Source organism: Brachycentrus maculatus, unplaced genomic scaffold (genome assembly GCF_059751285.1).
Source record: "Brachycentrus maculatus isolate JH-2025_06_01 unplaced genomic scaffold, ASM5975128v1 h1tg000207l, whole genome shotgun sequence".
Lineage (NCBI taxonomy): Eukaryota > Metazoa > Arthropoda > Insecta > Trichoptera > Brachycentridae > Brachycentrus > Brachycentrus maculatus.
In genome coordinates this window covers 725,680-752,500 of record NW_028280958.1, presented here as the reverse complement: position 1 = coordinate 752,500, position 26,821 = coordinate 725,680, and the positions used below count along the sequence as shown (strand labels likewise).

General features: G+C 29.7%; 1 protein-coding gene across 1 annotated transcript in view; it reads left to right on the top strand.

The window, feature by feature from the left end:
* Nucleotides 1-1,082: 1,082 nt before the first annotated feature.
* Nucleotides 1,083-26,821, top strand: part of LOC148307130 (uncharacterized) — a gene marked incomplete at its 5' end in the record, with an annotated part of 50,685 nt that continues 24,946 nt past the window's right edge. The window contains 15 exons of the mRNA XM_088263903.1: nt 1,083-1,153; nt 2,136-2,171; nt 3,745-3,780; nt 8,175-8,210; nt 8,719-8,754; nt 9,571-9,642; nt 10,928-10,996; nt 14,438-14,617; nt 15,653-15,706; nt 17,429-17,518; nt 19,210-19,315; nt 23,687-23,775; nt 24,504-24,638; nt 24,929-24,955; nt 26,094-26,141. Of these exons, the coding sequence (XP_088120029.1) occupies nt 1,083-1,153; nt 2,136-2,171; nt 3,745-3,780; nt 8,175-8,210; nt 8,719-8,754; nt 9,571-9,642; nt 10,928-10,996; nt 14,438-14,617; nt 15,653-15,706; nt 17,429-17,518; nt 19,210-19,315; nt 23,687-23,775; nt 24,504-24,638; nt 24,929-24,955; nt 26,094-26,141 (1,085 nt within the window). The remainder of the gene's footprint in view (nt 1,154-2,135; nt 2,172-3,744; nt 3,781-8,174; nt 8,211-8,718; nt 8,755-9,570; nt 9,643-10,927; nt 10,997-14,437; nt 14,618-15,652; nt 15,707-17,428; nt 17,519-19,209; nt 19,316-23,686; nt 23,776-24,503; nt 24,639-24,928; nt 24,956-26,093; nt 26,142-26,821) is intronic.

Here is a 26,821-nt window from a genome sequence, read left to right as displayed (position 1 = left end):
CAAAGTGAACGATGAATGATAAGGGGAGTGTTACGTTTAAGTATTATCGTATGTTCTAAATTATGGAACCATTTAGTTCACTTTTGTAGATCATTTCAATATTTACAGATTAGTGCAGAGCCGGCTTAATGCATTTAATTAACTCGATTGATGATTTTTGGCATGTTGGATAAATATTCCATATGTACATACTTATGCATACTTTCGGCATAATTAACAATCTACACCTAGTAATTTGATGTAATTACATATATTTGCACTAACGTATTTTTATAAATAAAAAATACAGACATATCGTTTGAAACATCTTACTAGTGAAGTACTGTTCATATTATCTTTATGTGTAAAAAAAATATATTTTTCAATTCATAGGGACTGTCGCGTAGGTGGGTAGAAAGTCTTCTGAGAAACTACCGTCGCAGATTCGATTCCCACCAATTGCCAAATTAATTCAAGAAATATTCGTTTTTATTTGGTTAACAAAGATTTGGGCATACTTGACAGACTGGTGATGATGTCGGTTATGACGAAACCCGGTATCTGGAAAAATTATAAAGTTGTTATTTCATTGTATAAAATGCAGTTCCACCAAGAAATGTTCGTACTAAACTTAAATGTTATAAAATAAAATTCTTTAAATGCAGTTTTCTTTTATCCAGTGATGTGCAAATAACGGACAGAAAATGATGTGTTTATTTATTTGTTTATTTTACTTCTTCTTCTTCTGCTTCTTTTAGGACTAGGTCCTGTCATTCTCGGGTCGCTCCTGGGAGGTGGAAGACCAGCTATCCTTCCATCTTTTAGGTGGTCTTCCTGGGGGTCTGATCCCGCCTATGCTGCTGTCCGCTGCCACCCTCACCACTCGATCTGAACTCACAATTCTCACATGATCTCTCCAGAAACGTCTTCTTTCTCTTCCCCATCGCACAACATCTTCAACATCGCAGATTTTTCTTATTTCTGAGTTTCAAACTCTGTCGCGAAGTGTTAGGCCTGCAATGGGTCGTAGAGTCTTCATTTCCGATTATTTATTATTATTATTTATTTTTAATCTTATTAATCGATTTGTTGTTTCTTTATAGGTCCACCAGGCCCACCAGGGAAGAGAGGCAAGAAGGGGAAGAAGGGCGACGGGGGGGAGCCTGGACCGGCTGTAAGTGTATTAAATATTTTATTTCCACACTTTACGATCGACTTTTCTCCAATTTCCCGATTCTTTTCTTAGATTGTTGATATATTTGGAGATGCCCGCGTATTAGAACACTCTGGGACCGAACGTTTAATGTTTTTCCAATGAATTGTTCGTACAATGTTTGAGATGTAGAATTACTTCTCTCCCGCTATAAATGTCTCAAGAAAAAGATAAAATGCTCGCATTGGTTCTTAATGGGTTCAAACGAAAATCGAAGGAATTTTTTTTGGTTGTTTTCTTTTTCAATGATACAATAAATCGGTAAAAAACATATATATAAATCAGATATTCAATTGAATTATAGCACTGTAGAAGTGTCGCGGACCGTAGTTTTTATTTCCTGGGTTTCATTCTGTACTATGGTTTAGTCTGACATCTATTTTTTCCAAAGGCAAAATATGTGTATGTTATCTTTGAGTGTGTGAGTCTATGAGAAAAGAGTATAATTTAAAAATTAAACAAATTTTATTGAGACATCTAAAGCTTCGCTTTGTTCGTCCGTCGGTACTACTTAAAAGAAACTATTTAATTTAATTTTAAGTTAATAAAATTTAAGCTTTTCAAATAAATATATATATATATATATATATATATATATATATATATATATATATATATATATATATATATATATATATATATATATATATATATATATATATATATATATATATATATATATATATATATATATATATATATATATATATATATATATATATATATATATATATATATATATATATATATATATATATATATATTATACATATATATATATATATATATATATATATATATATATATATATATATATATATATATATATATATATATATATATATATATATATATACATGCATGCTAGGTGAACCATGGCTTATTTTTGTAGAGTTATTTTAAGTTGCATTTTTTGTTAAGCGATTATTTTTGCTTTTTTCAGGGATCAACGGGCGCTCCCGGGAAGAATGGATTTCCGGTATAAGCAATTTATTTATTTTTCTTTTCTTTACCTGTTTTTTTAACGAGTCAATTCAGTCATCCTTTCCTCACTTGAGGACATAAACACAGTGGAAATCGTTTAAGTGCGGTGTACAAGTACGGCAACTTAAAGTTTAGATGCCCTATCGCTCTTATCCATAGTATCTATGCTTTATTAATAACCTAGATCAGTAGTCGACAAACTGCGGTTCGCGAGCTGAATACGGCTCTTTGACCCGTTTAAGACCAACATCCTGTGCATTTATAGATATATTAGCAAATAAAAAGAAGTGATATTGTTTAAAAGACTCAGAGGAAGAAGACTTGATTATTTATAACACTTGGAATAGTACCTATTCCTGAATGATTAACGCACTCAAATGCAAGAACAGGAAACGCTTTATTTTATTCTCGTTTTCGGCTTTACATATTCATACTAAGAATCTTTCTCTGGCATGAATCTTATCAAGAGTAGAATGAGAAACTGTATAATTTATGAGAATCTGGAATCGTGCCTCAAATTTGAAACAATTAACCTGATTCAACCAAATTTTCCCAGGAGATGCAAAGCCATTGCTCTTTTTAATGTCACTATCATGATGTAATTTTAAAAATACTTCTTTTTTTCTTCAGTCAAGTTTTTTTCTACCTACAGTTTAATAAATTCATCATTTTTTATCCAAAATTATTAAGTTATCAAACAGTAGACCTACATAAATGGTTTTAAGTTTAAGAAAAGTATCTCCCAACAGGAACTTAATGGTTTTACTGCAGACATTGGCTTTTTTGACCAATGAGTTTGCCAACCAATAGGTAAAAAAACGTGCGGCGTTGAAAATATATTGAAAAAATGTGGAATAAAATATAACATCATGATTTATTTCATTAAAAACGATTTCTACTGTATATTTTATTAATAAACGCTTTTTAATAATTCATTTGGCACTTAAGCTTTTTAAATAAAAATATATCGTTTGCCTTACAATTTTATTTATACCAAGTAATAAAGAATGTGTTAGATTATATTTACAGAAAGGATTTAAACAGGAGCAGGAACTTCAATCAATTTTTATGTGTTTTTTATGAAGTATTAAAAAAAATATATATACTTACATGTTTCATATCAGGTTGAGACACCTTTAAAAATTGACATCTCACCTGTAGGGTAAATAATCCAGTATCCGATATAACAATAATATTAATAATGTAAAATATATATATTTAAATGAAAATTTTATATAGATGTCGTCTCCGCCTCCGTAGTGTAATGGTAAGCACGCTCGGCTACCATACTGGAGGTCCCGGGTTCGATTCCCAGGGAGGGTCAAATAAATATATGTGATTTTTTCACTCTAATATTTATTCAATATTACCCTGGACTGGTACCTGAAGTGGAGGGCTGATCAATTTTCCTTCATGTGTTAATGATCAAGATAACAGTGCGTTTATGTGATGCAGTGCCCTATGCACCATTGGGGTACGGATAAGGGTTTGAATGAAATTATATAGATGTATAAAGCGCAGTTTTAAAATAACGTTTTATTTCATCGGGTGTAATACTTGTATTTCAGGGCACGAAAGGCGAAAAAGGTGAACGTGGTTATATGGTAAGAAGTTTTTTTGGTCACCCGGTGGATTGGTTTTTGCTTTTTACTAACAAGGAGCCATTTTGTACCAACTAGAGTTAGTTCTAACAAAACAACAGCGTAAGAAATGGCATTAACACGCTTTACCGTAATTTAGTATAATCCGTAGTGTCTAACTTTTGTAGAGAAACTAACGCTTAGGAGTTTTTTTTGCCGTCTAGAATGAGTGGTATTCTCACATCCTCCGATGGCTTACTGGAAGTGTCTACCTTACGAAACAACACTCGTTTTATTAAGCTGGGGTTATTTAGCATTCACAACCAAACTGTCTATTTAGTTTTCTTGATACTACATACATATAACCATAAAATTATACGCTTTCAGTTTATAAATGCATCTGATCACGGTAAACGTTCTTTAAAAAACTACTTTCACAATTATTTATTCGAATTTTCGTTTGCTTTAGAAAGCAAAAAAACTATACCTAAGGGGTTAATCCAGTATTTTTGTACATATGTAGATGTAATCATCAATAAATATATATCCATATTAATACATATATATATATATATATATATATATATATATATATATATATATATATATATATATATATATATATATATATATATATATATATATATATATATATATATATATATATATATATATATATATATATATATATATATATATATATATATATATATATATATATATATATATATATATATATATATATATATATATATATATATATATATATATATATATATATATATATATATACATTTATACATAGTTAGCTATGCTTTTTTCTATATGAATTAATATTAGTTGTTTTAGATATATTTGTAAATATAACATACATAGATAGAAATTATTGATGATGAAAAGGGACAAAAATATTTTTCTTACACTCAGTTTTAAAATAATGTTTATAGGTGAAGCGTTAGTAGTATTTTATCTTTATGTTTATAATCCCAAATAATATATTAAAAACCCACTAATATTTCATAGGAAGTTCCCATTTCTAAATTGGGTTACGGAAACTAATTACTTTCTGCGACGACGACGAGTTTAACGAGAGAAATTAATTTGTCATGCGGAACAAACCACTTATTAGTAAATAATTATTTTATGCAAATTGTAAGTACAGCTTCAACCGCCACCACAGTATGAACTGCCCTTATTCAAAAGCTCACCAACAATACGAAAAGCTTCTACACGTTGCGGATTATTGATGAAATTCATTAATTCGTTTTGAAATACCAAGCCTAAACGCCAATTAGTCTAAATTGTGAAAAAAAATCCTCATCGTTTATTTTGTGAGAAATCGTTTGCAATAATGAGTACTGAGTTCATTTTATAACTATATTATTTTTAACATCTCATCAAAGATGAAGAAGAATATGGAAGTCTGGGCATTTACGGGGCTGACGACCGTCATAGGCTGGTTTACACACGTGTAACATTTACCAATTCTACCCATTATTGACAACCACACTACTCAAATTCTTGGAAATTCTATATATATGAACCAATTTAGAAACCTTGTTCTTGAATCACTAGAACTTCACTAGAGACATCTATTGGTGAGATGTAAAGAAGCTGTTTACTTAGCAGAAACTCTTATATTAGTATGTGACGGTCGTCAGCCCCGTAAATGCCCAGACTTCCATATTCTTCTTCATCTTTGATGAGATGTTAAAAATCATATGAAAATAACTCCTGTAATTGTAACAAGTATTTGGACACACTCAAAATGTTGTAAATTTTATAACTAAGTGATTGAAAGATGGTATTGTGAGGTACGAGATGCATAAAAAGGCATTGTCCGCAGTACTGGTGGTCTCGGGTTCAATTTCCGAAGGAAAAACATAAATATAAGTGAATTTTTACTCTGATATTTATTTAATAGCATCTCGGATCTCGTACCTGAGGTACAAGATGGATCACCTTGCATTTTTAATTATTGACGATCAAAATGATACTGCTTTAACACCATGCAGTGTCCTGTAAATCTTCGAGTTTAGATAAAGGGTAGAAGAAGAAGAAGAAATACATTTATATACACTCTCACACATTTATGTAAAAATAAGCCGCCTAGGCTCACAGAAATGCAAGCGAATGAAGTATTTTTGTAGGTTATTGTATAAAAGCACATCTATTCCGCTTTTTACTATAAAAAATATATATAGTACCTGGGTATATACTTTTCTCGAGGGGAATCAAATCGGAATTTCAGAATCAACACGTACTTATCTTCACAAGTCGATTGTATGATTGTTTCAAGTTATTTCTTATTTTGTCTTGTCACGTTCTACCTTAATACCCCAGAAGGGTTTAATGCGCCACGTCTAACTTTAATAATTTTTCTCTGTCTTCAGTTCTCATGCTGTAATTTTTATTTATTAACAACTAAGATATCTTTATTTTGTAATGCTGGATTAACCCATACTACCGACAGCACCACAGCACAAATACTTTGTAGAATAAATTATATAATTTGAAAAAAAACGTGACTACAATTGCAAAATAATGCAACTAAAAAAAAACAGTTGATTTTCAATGCTTCTCGAAAGAATTTGTTTTAGTTTTTACATATAACCACCCTACGACGACACTGTCGCGGCGCATCCAGAGATGTTTTCAGTAACATTTAGACTGTACCAACTTATGAAAGTAGCAATTGAGCAAATCCTCACTCAAAACAGTTTACGTCATTTGACGTAAACAGTTTTGAGTTTACGTCAAATGAAAAAAACATCATTTGCTATTTAGCAATGATGTTATTTTGCGTTAAATAATATAGACTACATAGTGAAATTATTATTTGGCTCGTTCTCGAAATATGCTTGACTGGATTAACTAAGTCCATACAAAAGACAAAATTTCATTTGCTTAAATATTAATAAAAGATCATTTTAAATGTAAAAAAAGTGAAGGCCTAGTAGAAAAAAATAATTGATTCAGATGTAATTTTATGGAAATAAATATGCTTTGTCTATATATACATGTAAATATACATATATGCCTCCGTGGTGTAATGGTTAGCATGTTTAGCTACCGTGCTGGAGGTCCCGGGTTCGATTCCCAAGGGGGGGGGGGGAAAACAAATAATGATTTTAAACTCTTGTATTTATTTTATATTATTCTCGACTAATCCCTGATAAAAAGTGATATTTAGCAAGTAAAAATTAAATAAAAAGTGAAAGGATTTATCGTATTAAGAATACATCTCTTTTTCTTGTATTAGACTCAAGTAACTACGAATACAGACCATAAAGCTCATGTAAATAGATGATACGTTGATGATTGTAGTCGGGTCATATTCATATAGGATGGTCGACATTCGACCTCCCCGGAATGTTCCTTTCATCTTCGGAGAATAGATGAAATTATCTCCTCTTTATTAATGCGCAGCGAATCAACCCTTTGTCCGCGCCTGACGACGTCCACTTCTCCATAAAAGAGTTTTGGTTTATCACCAGATACGACGTTCCTCCCATTGTGTTATCTGGAGAGAATACTCCGATATCGAGATGTAATGGATGTTCGGATATTTATTATCACGGTGTCTCTAGACTTTTCACACTTATAAAAGACGTATTTTTTTATGAGCGCATCGAATTAGATAACTCTTTCCGGTGAGGTATTTACAGATATTTTTTCAGTTGTTTATAAATTTTCGCTTCGTCGGCTTTCTTTTTTTAATGCTTTACAAACATTTCTGGGAATTACGTATACGAGTACTTACATTACTTTAACTTTGAGTGAGTACCAAACATTTGGATCCGTAATGGGGATATCAGTTTATATTGATACAGGGTATACAGATTTAGCGCAGGACATCACAAAAGTTACTAAATGAAAATTTTCGTGGAAATATGTTTATTTTAATTTCTTCGTAACTGGCTCGTGAAAATATGTCAAAGTTATACCCACCAAATTTTCTTTATGGTTAAATAACGATAGTTAAAAACACAAAAGTTAATTAAAGAGTATTTTTGGATCAAACAGTATTTAAATAACTGATTTAAATTTCTGCGTTTAATTCCTGCACAGTACAAATGATATTTACAGGAAACCGTTAAGAAAATAATATTATGAAGATGTGTTTTGCTGTTTTTCGCTAAAAAAGCGTTATGTTTGTATTTGGTATAAATAATTAGCGAAACATTGTTTAATATAGTATACGAAAAATGCATATAAAAAATTCACTTTTAGGAATTTATTAACGCTATTTTCCCCTGTATTGGTATCTTAACATGAAGAGACCGGGTTGGTGTTGGTTAAATATATAGTTTGAATCAATTTCTTCGTATGAGTAAATTTTATATGATGTAAAAATGAGTGTTACTTAAATAAACCTCAATTATATTTTATTTGAAACGGAAGTTAATCTGTTTCAGGGACTCGGAGGAATTCGAGGCTTTCCAGGATTTCCGGTTTGTCTAGTTCAAATATCGTTTCCGTTTTGTCTTGGTCTCGATTGGGTCTCTGTATTTTCACGTGGTTGATAGTCTTCAATCATTTCCGTATTGGTTTGAGGTCTACGGTTATATTGTCTACGTCGTTTAGTCACAGTTAAAATAATCGATTTCAATAAGGTGGTTTGATTTTCAGTTCAGTATTTCATGGATATATTTTTCTATGTAGACCTTCTTGTAATTTTGTTGATTTTACTAAAATATTAATAAAATATTCGTTTTTAATAACTTTTGAAAAATAATTGCTCGCAATACTTTAACAACTTTAGTTGCATAATACCTAATAAACTAATAACTAAAATTGCCCTTCAAAATTGTACGTCTTTGTTAGTTTTTCTGCAATAACATATAAATAAATAAATACCCTTTTTTAGTCGGTTCTTCATATCGATAAATCTCTGCTGTATTTGATATACCTAAGTAGCGCTTCTTGTATTTGACATTTTCCTTTTATTTTTTTCACCAGGGACCAATCGGGCTAGATGGACCTAAAGGTGATCCCGTAAGTACAAAATGACATTAACTTTTCTATCTATTTTTTGTTTGTGATTTAATTGCCTTTCGATTATTTTTTTACTCATTTGGAAAAAAAAAACACTTTTTTTTCAGTAAAGTTTTATCTGCTAAGAAATATTAAATTTTAATTTTATTCCAAACCTCGAGGTAAAGTTTACAAACCTCTACAGTTCACAAGGCATACGTTTTATAAATTACAAAAAAACGTGACGTAAAAATAATAAAAATAATAATTAATATTTTATAAATAATATATTATTTGAACTAAAAACCACATTTAAAAAATTGTCATATATATATTTAAAATAAGAAAAACAAACTACTTTAACACCACTTAATGAGTTTATTAATGTAAACACGTCTAGTTTCAAGAACTACAGATGTTCTCAAAACTAGTCATGTTTACAAAAATTAACTCATAAATTGGTATATGTTTATTTTCATATTTAATTCATCTTGTTATTCCACAAAGTTTATGTCAAAGGAATATACAATTACTTTACAAATGTAAATACAAAAGTCAAATCACAATTCACGTTTTCACTTGAATTTATGATTTTATGTACAATAATCAAAGTATGCCATAAAGATTATTTTATATTTCAGTCAGTATGAATAAAACGCCTCCAAATGTCTTTTTTTTTCGGAATACCCTTTTTTCTCAATAAAAACATTCAGATAAGTACTAAAAATACATGTTTTTATTTTCAATGTGGTTCTCGGTATTTATTCGTCTGAAACGAATCCGTTAGGTATATTTATTTGTTTTATTTTGTATGAAATGATTTCTGCACATTTTCAGGGAAGACCAGGAGATAAAGGACACAAAGGAGAATTGGGCAATCCAGGGTTTGATGTCTTTTCAGCAGTAAAGGTAAAACTTTTACTATCCCGATTATTGTTTCGTAGAACTTTGTAAGTTTGTTCTTCCAAACACAAGACAGTAAATATACTGAACGTTCATAATAAAATGAATACATTCAAAATACAAAAGACCGATATTACCCATCGTAAAAATAATAAGTTTTCATATTTTATGAGTCCAATTGTAGAGTAAGTAGGTTTTGTTTCTCGGAACAAATTGTCTGATGACAAAATTGATTTGCAAATAAATAAAGTCTTCAAAAATGACTTTTGATTCAATGTTCTTGATTTTTTAAATATTGATCAACAAGCAGTATGATATTTCTACTGCTCCTATACCCTTTAAAATGATGAACTGAAAGTTTGGTAGTGTTTTTAGCTGGTCTTGGGGGTATAGTTTACTAGAACAGGGTTTTCGAACCTTTTAAAGCCAAAATAAAAAAATAGAAATATTTTAAGGAATGGTAACGCGAGCGCTCGTTAAAAACTACTATTTGTATAGCATTGTGTTAGTCTGTTATTTTAAATTATAACTTGTTATTATAACAGGTAGCTATAACAAACAAATAACGGAGTACAGGGAATACAAGCACATTTATAATAAGAAAACCATTTTAGTTTATCAAAATATTCAGAAACGGATCAGTAAACTAAATATTCATAAAAATACCAAATGTTACGTTTTAAATATTTGTGCGAAATCCGCTATTGCATCCGTTCGAAAAGACGAAGTGTTACATTGACATCCAATCGTTTCTCAGCATTATTTTTACTAATTCTATGGCTCAAAAAATCATATTTATAGTAACGATTCACACTATATAGCTCGATATAGTATTAAATTTTTACTCAATTTTTAAGAAAGCATTATAAGAATACCTTAAAACAAATCAAAGCACTAGTAACTAATACTCATTTTATATTCTCACTGCGTACTTATTTTTTTTTAAATTACTGTTTTTAGTATACCGCAATATTAAAGCTTTCAATAAATCAATCAAATCATTCAAGATTTCAGAAAGGTTATACACATTCAATGTAAGTATCATAATATTAAAGTTTATCACTAAGCTTTTAGCTTTCAGATCATGATTGTCTATCACTATATGTAAAAAAATGCTTAGAAATTGGAACCACATTTTACAAAATCCTCCGTATCACGCACGTTCAAATTCATTGTTTAAAATACAAATAAAGCTCTAGATTTTTTAAGTAGGTGTTTCAATTACAAACAAGTATTCTATTCAAAATTTCTCTGGAGTTGAAAATTCGAATTTAATACATCAAAATTTCAGGGCATGAAAAGATCAGTAACCACACTTCGTGGTGGTACGCTGGGCTATGCTGAAATTGTAGCCGTAAAGGTATTTAATATTTTACCAGCCGTAGGCAATTGTAGACGCTGTTGTTTGTTATCACAGGAATAATTTCCCTTTGTCTTGTGTTTTTAGTTTAGTGTTTTCATTAGCCGTAGTTGTATATTAGTTACTTGAATGAATGTTAGATTCGTAATATGCCAGTAGTTATCGTTATACAAATTTTGTTTGGTTTTTCTCACTTTGTATACATTTTGTTATTGTTATTTGATATTGATTTTGTTCGTATTTGTTTGTGCCTTTCTAGAATATTTGATACGCCTGTTGGTACAAGAGTTTTGTTTTTAAAACATTGTATTTGAAAGTTATTTGCGATTGATTTGTATACTTTAAGCTATTTATTGAGTGAAATTTGGTCGTTGTTAATAAAATCAAGGAATATAATAAAATAAAAACAACTGTATAATTGTTACCAAATTTATTTTATTTAACGGTTTTACGACCAAATTCGGTCACAGGTCAAATAAAATAAGCGTGGAAAAAATATATACAGTTATTATTTTATTATTTAAAATGCAGTTCCACCAAGAAATGTCAGTACAAAATTTACATCTTAATCAAAGAATCATCAAACATATCATCTCAAGCTTGGTGGAATTAGTAAAAATGCAAAACTTTTTAGTAAGGTTTTTTTAGTCAGATGCCGTGGCGTAGTTGGGTAGATGCTCGACTGCGAAACTGGCGTCGCGGGTTCGAATCCCGCCAATTGCAAAATGAATTGAAGAAAGATTTAGTTTCAATTAGTCTGGGTTTTTGTGATGTATTTTTCACATTTACCTTCCCTATCCTTACTATCCTACCTGCAGACAAGCATCTAAAACAAATGCTTTGCGGGTTATTCCTTTTTTTTAAATATCTCCATAGGTACTACATTATTTATTTGTTGTTTTTATTCTATTAAAAGTAAGTATTAAAAAAATAAAGGCTGAAAAACCTCTACATTATTCGGAATTTAGATTTCCCACGTGAATAAATCATTGTTTTTAGAACTTAAATGCTTTGATGATATATTTATCGCTGTATTATTTATGACGTTTTAAGTAAATATTGTAAATACATCATATTTTTATCGGTGTACGGATAATATTTAAAGTTCAACAATATGGTATAAACATAGTATTGTTTATAGCTCAGTCTTTATTGCTTTCAACACAATGTATGTATTCTTCGTAGGTACTCAATTAGTGTGTTTAATTTATTTTTATTTTGTCTCAAAGCATAAATGGTTTAATTCGGTTCTTAGGGAATGCCGTTTTTATTTTATTTCTTTAACATGTTCAAATTATGAATTAGATATTTGATTTGGGTTTTGCACGTGTCAATGTACTATTATCAGCAAAAGTTCCTTGCCTTATTTTTATCTCGAATTCACCACAATATTGTACTTATCATAGGTCTGGGAAACTTTTGCTTTTAATAGTACATTATTTTGTTTCATTTTGTATTTTTGTTAAGTAGTTAATGCTTTTTAGGGCCTGCAAGCCGCCGGTCACAATATTTCTGCTCAGACAATAATAACTCTTAAGGTTAGTAGTTGGTTTCTTAGTTATTTTTTATTTTTTACAATCTGAACCTTTTTAAATTACTTATTTACTTTTTATCTGTTCTAATTCAACATTCTTATTCAAAATGTCTTAAATTCAATCCAAAAGATATATTTTATTTTTTTACTTTATTCAATTAATTAATGCGTTTTGAAAACGTGTTTTGTATTTAGAAAAGTCTACAATTTCAAAAGAGAGATAAATTATTCACATTTGTTTAAAAATGAAAAGTATTTTTTTAATGCTATCATTTAAATGCTTTGGGCATATCTCAGATAAATGCCGATATTTTTTGTTACCTGCTTTATTTTTTTCGGTGTTATATTCAAGTATTATTCCCAATTAATTACTAATACAAAATTAAATATTAATGATTTTTTGTATAGTGTAATGTATTAAAGCTAGTTATTTTTGGAACCGTTTTTTTCTAGTTTGCGTTCGTATATTTTTTTGGCTAGTTAAAAAAAAATTATAATATTTTTTCCAGAGTACAGGTAAGTACCTACCCATTATAAATACATTATCAAAATATTTTTAAAGGTGTTTAATTTTAAGTAAGTTTTTCATTAATTATATCACACCTTTTTTTACATTACACAACAGTTACATTAAACGACAATAAATAATGGAAAAAAAAACAATTGTATAAAAATATGCATACAATATATTACACATAAATTATCAGACATCCCACTAATAATGTACCGGAAAAAAAATCATTTTACTTTAAAATTGTAATTACAATAACAAGAAGGGTCGTTGAGTACAATATGTGCTAATTACTTAAAGAAAGTAGCTTTTGAGACACCCTGTACATATATCTTGAAACAGGTATAATGTAGGTTCACCCAATACAATAATTACATGAAGCTTTATTGACATTGCGAAGCGCCTATAGACCGAAGCCACACTGGCTAATTCCATTAATTCGTGATAGCTGATAACTATCGCGCATTTAGTAAGCTCTCACGGTCAATCGAATGTCAAAGATATCGTTTTTATTGTAAATTCATGACTCACGAATTTTTTATTACATGTCCCTAATCCGAACCTGTTACTGCATTCTGGTCAAACATCAGTTTCTCCAAGTCAATTTAATCGTGATTGTATGTAAATTATACAAACGGTTACGTTTTACTTCCTTTAATGATATCATATGTGTGATGCTAAGCTGAGTAAAAGCATGTCAGTCAATATAATGACAATATTTTGAGCTGTTATGTATTTTATTTTTTTTACATGGTATTTTTATTTATTTATTTACATTAAAACCATAAACAAAAAATCCTGTATAGGTATAACCCATGGTGGGTTTACGACATAATACTATATACATTATGGTGTAATTTTAAACTAGGAAAATTAAATAAAAATTATTAGTTCCTATAGCATGAAAAATTTTCTTGCCTGAAAAAATTTAAAGACACGTACGAATTTTTATTTTCAATAATAACCCAACAATAAACCAATTTTTATGTACCAAAATTTGATAAAATTCCATTAATTAAATATTGCAATTTTTCCCTGTGATATTGGTAGTACAAATCTATTGTATTTCATTTTTATATCATTTTTAATATTATTAACTAAATGACCCCCTTATCATTCATCGTTCATTTTGTGTAATACCACTTTAATAAACACTAATTCATGAGAAAAAGAATAAAGTTTATTAAAGTGGTATTACACAAAGTGAACGATGAATAATAAAGAGAGTGTTTGTTATATACAATACCACAAAGTTAAAATGCTTTTAATATACAAAATATAATATTTATTTATGAATAACATTATAATGACGTTATAATGAAGTATTAAATTTATTAATTTTATAATTATTTCTATTATTTATGAATTTCATGATTGTTTTATTGTCATTGTGAAGGGTGAACCAGGAGAGCCAGGGCCTCCTGGACCCCCCGGAAACCCAGGTCCTGAGGGCCTACCCGGCGGGGAAGGCAGAGCTGGCACTCCCGGGGACCCGGGTACCAAAGGAGAGAGGGGTCTAACGGGCCCGGCCGGGCCTATTGGGCCCACTGGAGTAGCTGGACCTGTAGGACCTAAGGTGAGAACTTCTGACTTATTATATTATTTTAATCAATAATATCACCCAACATGTAATTGCATAACTATCTTTTTATTTATATTATATATTATAGATTCAGCATTAACTTTGTGAAATGACGTGTTGATTCTTTAAAAAAAAAAAAACAATTTTATAATACCACTTATTGAGTTTTATTTCATTACACACGACTAGTTTCGAAAACTACAGTTCTTTTCATCTAGATATGTTTATAGTTTAGTAGGGTAAAAATAGAAGGGGGGGGGGTTAAGGAACAGGACTTTTTGTAAAATGAAACTAAGATAATAAGACAAATAATGAAATAAAACTCAATAAGTGGTATTTTACAACTGTTTATTCTTTTTTAAATTATTTATCTTATGTTCCAAATCAGTTTCTCCTAATTTTTTTTGGACCATTGCCACCTAGACGTTATATTTTTCAGTTGCCAACTACTCGATTGTCTATGGCCAAATAAAAAAAATCGTTGCCTTTTAAATCTTATGTTTTTACTCGTCTCTTTATTTTTTTCTAATATTTTCTGTCGTTGTGTATTGTCCAGTGTCCTTTTTACTTTTATGAATACTTGTTTTTTATCAAACCTATTTTTTTTTATCAAAGTATATATGTACATATATATAAGTACTTATATAAATATTTTTTTATATATCGTAAAACGGGGATACTAGAACTTTGATGTGTTACTTGAGCCCAGTACAAATAAAATCTGTATTTGGTCTACAATAATGAACGTATCGACATGATTCATTGTTTCCCTGACAGGTGACACTTATTGTCACGATACTTCGATCGACACCACGATCTAATTTTTTCTTTGTACTGGGCTCAAGTAACACATCAAAGTTCAAGTAGATGATGTATCCTGTTCTACGGTATATTTTTTTTAATTATCAGAATTTTTGATTGGGATGATTTTAACATTGTATAACTGCATCGTAAACAAATAAGAACTTCATTAGTCTTGAACTTTCGAAATTATGTGATAATAATTTATTGTTTGATTATTCTACATAGGGAACGTCAGGAAGAAACGGAATGAAGGGAGGAATGGGGATGCCCGGCCTGATTGTAAGAAAAGATGATTAAAAATCTTTATCCATTAAAGAGCAGTAATAAATATTTTAAATAATTAGATTTTATGACACGAAAATATATGTGTGGACTCTGGATTAACCAGAATTGATAGGGAAAGCAAGAAAATATACTACTTAAAAAATACACTTTAGAAAAATGTGTTTCTTTTCTACTTTGTATAATGATAATACCACGTACTTATGTAGTAAATTTATCTCCATCAGAATTGACCCGAACACAGTACTTCAACTATCTAGCGTGCACGAAGCGCTTGTATACGAAGTGTTAAAAACATGTTCGTTTGTTATCGTTTTGTAGGGCTATATGGGATACATAATACAAAAAAACAAAGATATTTCTTTAATTTACCAACTCTGATGGTTTTTACTTGCCTAATAGAAAATAAACCAAAAATAATTTATTTAATATTTTTTTAAAGTTTATCAGGAGATTTCTTCCATTTCCATATTTTATGACTGTGATCTTTTATTCATTTGACTAAATAAAGACTATAAGTATATAATATTTGAAATTTGATTTCAAAATAATACTAGGAGTACCATCTATGTAAAATATTTAAAAGTTATTGCCTAACTTGAGGAGCCGCGCGGTTTCTTTTTTATATTCAGTAACTACATTTCATTTTTGACAACGCAATTTTCAGGTCGTTGTGAAGTTGTATCTATAATTCTGTGTTTTAAATATGATTTATTGCTCTTTAATGTGGTGGCGGGTCATCAAAATGGGTATAAAAAATTTGTAATAAAAATGAAAATACACAATACAAATTCTACGCAGATTGTTCGGGGATATTAAGTAATATTTATTTAATATAACATAATTTGGTCAAAATCTGAAGTATAAAATAGTTTTTAGGTTTGAAACCAGTCGAGAATATATTACATTACGTGTCGAAATGTACAAAACTCTAACTGATTTGTAAAATTAAAGAAGATAGTGAAAGGCAAAATGTCTCAAATTTATTTAATGAGTTTGGTTAATTTTTACGAGTATAACTATATTTTCATAAAAAATCGAGCTCGACTGTGCTTAGATTAATCTAATTTGATTTTAATTTTAAATTTGAAAATGAATATCAGCGATTAAATTATGTGGAAAAATTATTGATAAGATTTTCTATGGAAATACATTTTAAAGTGCTCTATTTCGTTAAAAAGCAAATGTAGATGAATCCAAAATGCACTATTTACAAGTACTTGTCAATTTTCAAGTATATGATTTTGCTACTTACGAGAACTTAGTAGGTACTAACTTAGACGATATTACATATTCGTGGAACTCTAAAGGTGGAGACTGACCGGAGCATTTCGTCGTAACGTAACACGTTACAATGCGAGCATTCAGGCAGGCAGTACACCGAGCCGAGCGCTCCATCCATAGTTTCGGATGCTCGCTGATGCTCGCCGCGAGCGATATTACGACATTATATTACGACGAAATGCTCCGGTCAGTCTCCACCTTAAAGATTTACAGTTACGTGAAAAAAGTTTAATTTTAGTAATAATAATAACTTTTACATGCGTTTCTGAAACAATTTTTACTAGGCGAGTAAAGTTTTTAAGCTTGGAAAAGCAACAAAGTTATTATTTATATAGATTGTGTATTATAACGATAATAATAATTATCACAAAGTAATTTCTTTGTTCAAATCTTCATGAATATTCCTTTTTGTCAGCACTGCATGGTACTTTTCAGGGAATGCCTGGATTACCGGGAACTTCAGGGCTTCGTGGGCCCGTTGGTGCTACAGGAAGATTGGGATATCCAGGATTACCCGGGAGACCAGTAAGAATTCACCACAGGATTAATTCGTATTTTTTTAGTGGTTCTACAGGATGGTTGGTGATGGTCTGCTGTTGGTGGTGGTGATCTATATTTCCTGGAATATTCTATGTCATATCTTGATAATTTGTTTTATTTTCCAATATACATATAACATATTAAATGTTTATTTAAAAATTTATTTATGGTGCCGTAAAAAAATTATGAATTTTAATAATATTTCTGGGGTAAATGTGTTGTCAGATGAATTTCATAGTTTGATGATTAATAAACTTCAAATACAAATTGCATTTTTCCTAAGCTTTTGAATTATTTAATGTTCAACTCTGAATACTTGCATAGTATTTGGTGGATTAAAAAAAATATTGATTTATACAAATATTCATATACTTATTTGTATTATTTTTGTTGCATGATTAGTTTTGGTAGTAAATCAATCTATTTATTTATTGATTACAAATACAAACATTAATTTCTTATTTCCAAAAATTATATTTAGAATATTAAAGTTGTTTCTGTTTTATATTGCAATCAATTATAAAAATATTTCTTAAAAAAATATATTTACATAATTCAATAAGTATTCATACAAAATAATATATATTTTTTCAGATAAACTGTTCAAAATAAGTATTTTCCAACTTTGTAGTCTCTGAATCACATATAATCAATATATTTATTGCAAATTTTCATTTAACATCAGTATGATTTTGAGGGTGATGGACTAACTGTAATTTTACATACTTGTTCAATTTAAAGACTTTAGTGTTAAGCTGTAGTGCATTATTCTTTCTTAGGAATAATTTGTTACCTGGGGTAATGGTGTCAGTATAAGCAAATTTAAAAAGTGTATGTTTAACTTAACTGCTATTTCTAAACTTCACTTCTATTTTTAATTCTAAACATTACTTTTATTTCTATTTAAAACAATGAAATGACTGATGTCAAGCTCCGATACTTCATTATTTCTTAGGTGAATTTATTAACTGGGATAGTGGTGTCATTAGAAATATATTTGAAATAGTGTGTCAGTAAGCTTAACTTTACTATTTCTAACAACTTTGGCATTCTGAAATCATAAATATATTCCATTATTTACAATATTTTGAGTGTGTCCAAATACTTGTTCACAAAATCTGGATTATCTCCAATTACAGTACCCGTATATGCCCAGACTTCCATATTCTTCTTCATCTTTGATGAGAAGTCAAAAAATAACTTGAAAATTAATCCTGTAATTGGAGATAATCCAGATTTTGTGAACAAGTATTTGGACACACTCAAAATGTTGTAAATAAATTATCTGGTCAAATTATAAGCTTAAATACTAAAAATGAAAATGATATTTTCTGGCGTTTCTCATGTATGTGATTATAATACAGGATTCGGAACTCACATACTGATATAAGAGTTTCTGCTCAATAAAAAGCTTCTTTTCATCTTACCAATAGATGTCTCTATTGAAGTTCTAGTGATTCATTAACAATGTTTCTGAATTTGTTCATACATATAGAACTTCCAAGAATTTGAGTAGTGTAGTTGTCAATAATGGGTAGAATTGGTGAATGTGTGTAAAGTGATCACGTAAACCAGCCTATGACGGTCGTCAGCCCCGTAAATGCCCAGACTTCCATATTCTTCTCCATCTTTGATGAGATGTCAAAAAATAATATTCCTTTATCTTATGTTTTCAGGGAGACAAGGGTGACAAAGGTGAACGAGGACTAACGACAACATTGAAGGGAGACCAGTTTGCGACAGGAATCATTGAAGGACCTCCAGGACCTCCTGGGCCACCAGGTAATAACTTTTCACTGTTTAATGTTAGCAATTCTTTTTAATATCAGTAGATGTTATAGTGGTGGTTGACGGCACCTATTAAAATTAACAACAATAATGCTATCTTGCTTACATGTTTAACAATTATGCCACCAAGACCTTACAGCCCAAAATAACAATCATATTTTTACATTTGGGGGTTTCTTTAACTTTTTGTTTTAGTTTCAGCTTCTCATTAAAATTAATGTACTTAAAAATAGTATGAAATAACTTCTATAATTGGAAATAATCCAGATTTGTGAACAAGTATTTGGACACACTCAAAATGTTGGTAAACAATATGTGTTTGTTTTCTCTACTGTACTTTGCTGGCTAAGATCACAATACTCATAGGAACTGCTCTCATAGAAATTTCTCTCATAGGAACTGCTAATACTTTTGGTTGGTTTACATTGTAAGCCATTGATTTATGAAATTTTCAACAGCAAAAATATGTAGGTATATATAGAATCTCCCAAATGATAAAAATATATTTATAATTCTATAAGTTTATAGGTAAACATTTTTAATCCTACACATAAAAAAATTGCAAGGGTATAGAATCATTTTCCAGGAAAGAGTTATCCACTTTTGATATCAGCTTATAGCATAGTTAACGAATATACGGTTAGTTAATTTTAAAATGCTCATCAGTTTTCCAGTTGGAAAAATCTATAGGGTGAGCCAATAAGCAATGAATGATTTATTTGTTGAATAACTTAGTTATAACAACAAAAAAGCTATTGATATCTTTTACTAAGTATGAAAAAAATATTTGCGGCAAATAGCGACGTCTAGCATTGAATCAAGTTTTGTTGAAAAATACTATGGACATTGTTTTGCATTTTATTTTTTGGACTGCAAAAAAGTCTGAAAAGCCATATCTTATTTTGATTGCATCATGAACAGTAAAATTGTATAAATGAGTATGCATGTAAAATGTGCTTCTGCCATGGGAAAACACAGTGAAGGTACATTATTTTAATCTAAAAATCGTTATCATGTGTTTGATGAAAAAATAAGAAAATATGTATGTTCTTTTTAATAAGTCAAATCAGACTGAGAAGTGCCTCTATGAAATGGTCAAAAATGGCTCTATGATTGTTAACATAACTGTGGCTAACCCTGTATTTTCGGAAAATATTTTTTTTGAGAAATTAGTCTCACGAATGTAAAATTCAGGACCTGATGGATTGCGAGGTGAAAAGGGAGAATCGGGTCCAACTGGCCCCGCAGGCACTGCCGGGGAAAAGGGGGCGAGGGGAAAGCGAGGCAAACGGGTAACGTACAGCCCCACGGAATGCCGAATGATAATACAATCTACCCTAAAGTGCTCTTCTCTTCAACAGACCTGAATCTATGAATATGCCGTTATATGGATTGCAGATTGTTACATCGAGAATTCTCTATTTCATGTGTACAAAGACATCTATTTTGTATGTTATATTACTATGTATCATTCAAATATTAGGATAATGGGAAATGTGAAATGTGGCTAAAATTCAGCGCCAACACTTCAGGAATGCGTTATTCCCTGGTTAGAAGAACCTTTCTACATTTGTTATATTTTATATTACTGATGCATTCTTTACTAATACGGTAAAAGCTCATTAATTTGAACAATTTAAAATTTGATTTTCGCATACTTAAAATAATGTTTTGAAATTCTAATTCCTCTAACGATTTTTCTTACAAAACATTCTGTAATTTTAAACAAAAACTTAGGAATTTGAAATTACAAACAAGGGTTAATTTTAAAATTTTGGCAAAAAAATTACAATGAATTTAATGATTAAAACGTCTAATATCATTTACTGTTTTTGTTCATTTGTCAAGATAAAATACTAGTGACTAGAGAAACATTCATTTACATACAAAAAAAATGTGAAAAACTAAAATTATCAAAATATTTTGTTCTGTTAATATTTTTAATTAAGGTGCTGTACTGTACAAATCTGTACTTTCACCGCAAACACATGTTTGTATCGGAAATAGAAGATTCACATTGTCAGTGGTAGTTACAAGAGATTACAAAAAGTAAAAGGGTTGCTCTTACTAGCTGAAATCAGTATGTATTGGATTTGGCATATAATTGCAACGTTATCTTTACTATTCTTTTCGCTTACACACGGTATCCTCCTATGTTGTCTAGTTAATGTCTGAATGATGTGTACAAGAGATACGTCATTTTAACATATACTAGTCAGTATTATAAGTTATTCCTCTGTATATATATATCCTAGCATCCAATAATTAGCTTTAAAGCATGGCCCGACAGCATTGCATGCGTTTGAGTATTATTTCATAGAATTACTATTTTTTGTTTACATAGTATGAATGACTTAGAAACAAATTAATTATGTAGATACTTGTGTAATAGAGGTTTTGGATATTGACTGTTGAAGAAATGTTATTTAATTTTTATTTTAAATGATTGGAAGACATTGCTTCGCAGTGATAAATACTAACTTACATATGTATGCAAATCACATTTTTAAAATCCTATTCTGATAAATGCAAAAATTTAAGTAAATTTGTAGTATTTTTTTCAAGTAAAAATGATTCATAGAATACGAAATACTTAATTATATCTCATAAACATCAATGGCCTACTCTGGGACTTAAACTCGATACCTTCGGATGTCACGTCCGCTGCTCAACCAATTGAGCTAAGTTGTCTGTAGGATGTAATTATTTCATATTGTTATAATCATTTCCTACGTTAACACAAATTTATAATGTTTTTCTTTTGTGCATTTTTGACCATTGCTTCATTTGCAGATGTAAAAAGTACAATATGTAAAAAAAATATACATAAATATTGTATATTCATGATGATAAACATTTAAAGTATTACAATATATTATTCAATGATATGCATTTCTACGATTTAAACATCCACATTTATTTAGTCAAATCTCTAAGCAAAATTGTTTTTTTAACAATATATTTTTATTTATGTTACCATTATAAAATTACCTTGTATTGTATTTTAGTATTGTACCTAATTTAAGTTATTTTGTTTTCTTTCATTTCAATATTTGTATTATGTATTATTATTTTAGCTTTATTATTTTGTCTAACAGTAAGTTGCAAATAGTGTTAATAACTTAGTGTGGGTGAAAGCGCCAGGCCTCTAACAAATCACCGCTAAACAAAGAAGCACTGCCTAACAAAATAACACCAGGCTCTAACCGGGACTAATTGAAAACACTAATCCAAGGTGAGTTTACAGAAATATTTATTTTTCTATATATAAAATGGTATTTTTTTTTAAATTTAAGTGCGAAAAATGTTACTATCAAAAATATTTTTTTTAAAAAATAGCATTAAAAATGCTAAATGTCGGGAGGTGTCAAGAAGTGTAAGTTCAGCATTGGGTGTGTTGTTATAACGTTCAACAGTTGACTAAAAAAAGCACTAAAAAAAGATGATTAAAATAAAACAATTTTTTCTTTCCTAGGTAGAAACACTTATATTAACATTATTATTTACATATACAAAAATAAAAACATGCGCATAATGCAATGCAATGCTGTGTCAAAAATTCAAAGCAATCTGTGAATAACTTGGGGATATTAAAGATTTTTATGAAAGTAACATCTACATATTTATTTACATAGCATCGCTACACAATAGTCTTTTCGAAGTATTCTAATCAAAAAGAACTACATTTTAGTCCACCTCCATATTTAAGTGGTTAGCGCGTTTGGGTTCTGTGCTAGATGTCCTGAGTTCGATTCCAGGGGATCCGGTGAGTTCCAAAACAGCATCTTCAACGAGGTCATCTTTATACAGAAATACTTATATCTGAATTGTATTGTAATCAAACACTCCATCGGACTACATGGAAGTATCAAAGCAACAAAAACATGCACGATTTTGGGGCACACAATTTCAAGGAATCTCAATACTACCGCATAATATTTAAACAGCTTCAAGTGGAGTCTACCAAAGAATTAAGCTGTTCAATGCGATTTTACAAAACATTACAATAATTTATATTCTTTATCAAAACAAACGTATATAGAACTTATAGAAAACATTTTGTTTGTATTAATTTAGTTTTATTCAAGTGTTGCATGTTTGTAGAATTTTAGATAGTATGTAGATGAACAGATTTCTCCCTTTTTCAATCCCATTTATCTCCTTGATCCCAGACATTCCAAATTGTTTTAAATGGCTTACATCTAAAAAAAATTACAGCAAAATAATATTTTTTTACAGAAGATACGATAAAGAAAGAATTTGAATACATTTTATTTTCACAGTATTTTTGATATCACATAATTAAATAGAGGATAATACAGATGTCCCTATAATGATGTTTAATGTAATATCCTGACATTTCAGGGGAGAAAGGAGAGGAAGGTGTGGCTGGAGTTGCCGGTGCAAATGGCTTTAATGGAGAACCAGGACCGCAAGGACCTCCTGGCCATCCTGTTAGTATAACTTTCTATTTTTTTAAATTCCTTTTATGGTCTGTTTATGTGATTATATAATATAAGAGAGTTCACTTACTAATTGACCACTTTTTGTGTGATTTAGCTGACAAAATGACCACATTATGTGTGTTTTACTGACCAACCAACCACTTTATGTGTGATGTTTCTTACCAATCGACGGCCCTATATCTGTCACTCCTTTCAACAATGTCATATATAAAAAAACTTGATTTTTCAGGAGATCGTTTTTTAAGTTTAAAAATATAAAAAATGTATTAAAAATAAATATCAAGCCACTTATTGATATTTTTACTATGCAACAGATCTTTTTAGGTAAAATCTGAATGTTTTTTCTCCATTTGAAAAATATTTAGTATATTCAAAAAAAAAATTAAACAATACCTTTTCTTCAAAATGCAAAAACTACACTTTCTGCCCTATAGCGGGTAAATATTAAGTAAGAAATATGCCACTTTTGCTGGGATATAGTACATTTTCTGGGCATTCAGACATGCACAACTGAAAATTGACGATTTTTGATATATCACGTTGTTAAAAGGAGTGAGCAATAGGTGATTTCACTGAACAATCGACCACCTTTTGTGATTTTATTGACAAATTGACCACTTTATATCTGATTTCACTGACAAATCAACCACTTTATGTGTGATGTTATTGACGAATTGACCACTTTATGTATGATTTTGCAAACTGTTTGATTTCAGGGATTATCTGGACCAAAGGGAGAAAAAGGAGAGTATGGGGATATTGGACCCCCTGGGCTTATGGGACCACCAGGACTTCCCGGACCTCCCGGATATCCTGGAGTACGAGGAGATAAGGGAGAAAAAGGGGAATCGGTCAGTATCTAACAAAACCAAAGAACCATAGTTATAAAATCACATGGAACCTACATGGAAGCTCTATATTCTGATTTTTTTAGATGAAACACTGTCAAATAATATTGATTTCATCAAAATTGAGTTTTTGGACATGATTAAGTCATTGATTTAAAAGATTTATGAATTAATTGTTTTTTAGTATACATTCACATATTGCATGTTTGTATCACCATTTACAAACATAATCATCTAATTCCGCCATTTTGTTTTGTTTTCCGGCTGATCCTTCTTTCGCGCCCACTTTGCAGAAATACAAAAAGCTTAGAAGAAGACAGGTAACTATTTTATTCATCATATAAAATATTTTCCCACACGCTCTCTTTGAAAATGAACACATATTCTTTACTAGATACAGTCCAATTTTATTAAAAAATACATTTCAACAAAATGGAAAAGACATATTTTATTAAATAGTTCTTTATGATTTTGTTTATTTCTTGCATTAAAAACTACTACCAATTTCAAGTTAGCTACTTATTCACTACTGTTAATTTTTAATAGAGGAAATGTTATATAAATTTTTCGTCAAATGTAATTAAATAAAGATATTCCCAATATTTCGAGTGGCTGCAAGTTTTTGTTTACAAATTTCGAATTTCGCTCCACTTAGGAGTTATTTATAAAAAGATATATTTTTATAGTTGTAAATAAAGATATCGTTGAGCTCACGAAGTGATTACATTCAATAGGGAATGATTCATTTGTCAATTAAGATACCATACTCCTTAATCAGTAGAGTAGCAGAGTACAGGGTTCAAATCCCTGAGTAGCAATTCACTTTTATGTGAGATAAAATTATTCAATTTTGTTATATTCATTTCTTCCGAGAAAAATTTACTTTACATTAAATGTTTTGCATTTTCAACCAGATAAATTTAGCAGAATATTTAACATAATTTCTGAAGATTTATTATATTAGCAATGCAGTATTTTATTTCAAACTATCATATCGTCATACAGGAAATAGTGACCAAGTGCATTTTTTACAAAAGTGTGATCATTGACTATTTAATATCTTACTAGCTTAATATTGCCCTGAAAAAAATCCCAAAGGATTTTAAACTTGGAAGTTTAATATATTGACTTGGTAAAAATGACTAACTGCATTGACGTTTATTTTCTTGCCAAGCAAAAGTGACTTAAATAGCCCTCCTGAACATTTTACGTTTTGACAGTTGGTCACTTTCTCCTGTACGACTACGATATCCTTTGAACTAATATTATAAATCACATATATTTCTTTAGATTCTCACAAAAATATCAATCATATGTCAGTTAGTCAGAGTAAGTGCCCAAACCTTCAGTTGTACATCACATGCTTTTTTCACAAGCTGCTTTTTTATTTTAATTTCTTCGAAAAATCATTTTGTTTCAAACACTGTTTAGCGACACATAATCTTATAGCCAATGTTGAACTTACAGGGAGATGGCACTGGCATGGAGTTCATGGGTGGTGAAATAGTAAGTATTTTTGTTCTTTGACCAACTAATTTTGTCATCTATTTATTTAAGTAAATTAGAAAAGTTCATCCTTTAAAATACCTCTGCTTTTATAATGAAACCCTCATTTCTACATTTAAAAAAAGTAAAAAGTATGATTTTATATTTTAAATAAAAATCTTATTGCTCCTATGGTCAAAACCTTAAAATTGGTAAAAAAAGTAATTGGTTTAAAATTTCGATACAACATTGCATTCAAATGCATGTGAATATTATACATATTTTATTTTGTACATTATTTTTATATATTTATAAAAATAGGTTAAATGATATCACACCATTCCCTTATTATTTAACTTCGAAGTTTGTTTTGTCCGCCTCCATAGTGTAAAGGTTAACGTCTTTGGCTACTGTGCTGGAGGTTCTGGGTTCGATTCCCAAGGGGTCAAGACAAACAATCAAAATAAAATTTTCAACTCTAATATTTAATTAATATCACTCTAGTACTTAAAGTGCAGGACTGATCACCCAGCCTAAATTTATTTAATGATCAAGATAACACTGTGTTGATACGATGCATTGCCCTATACACCATTGGGTGTGGATAAGGGTTAAAAGAAAATAAAAGAAGCTGAGGTTTATTTTTAAATCTATCGTTAAGTATTCAATAAAAATAATATATTATAATTTCAGCAACTGAG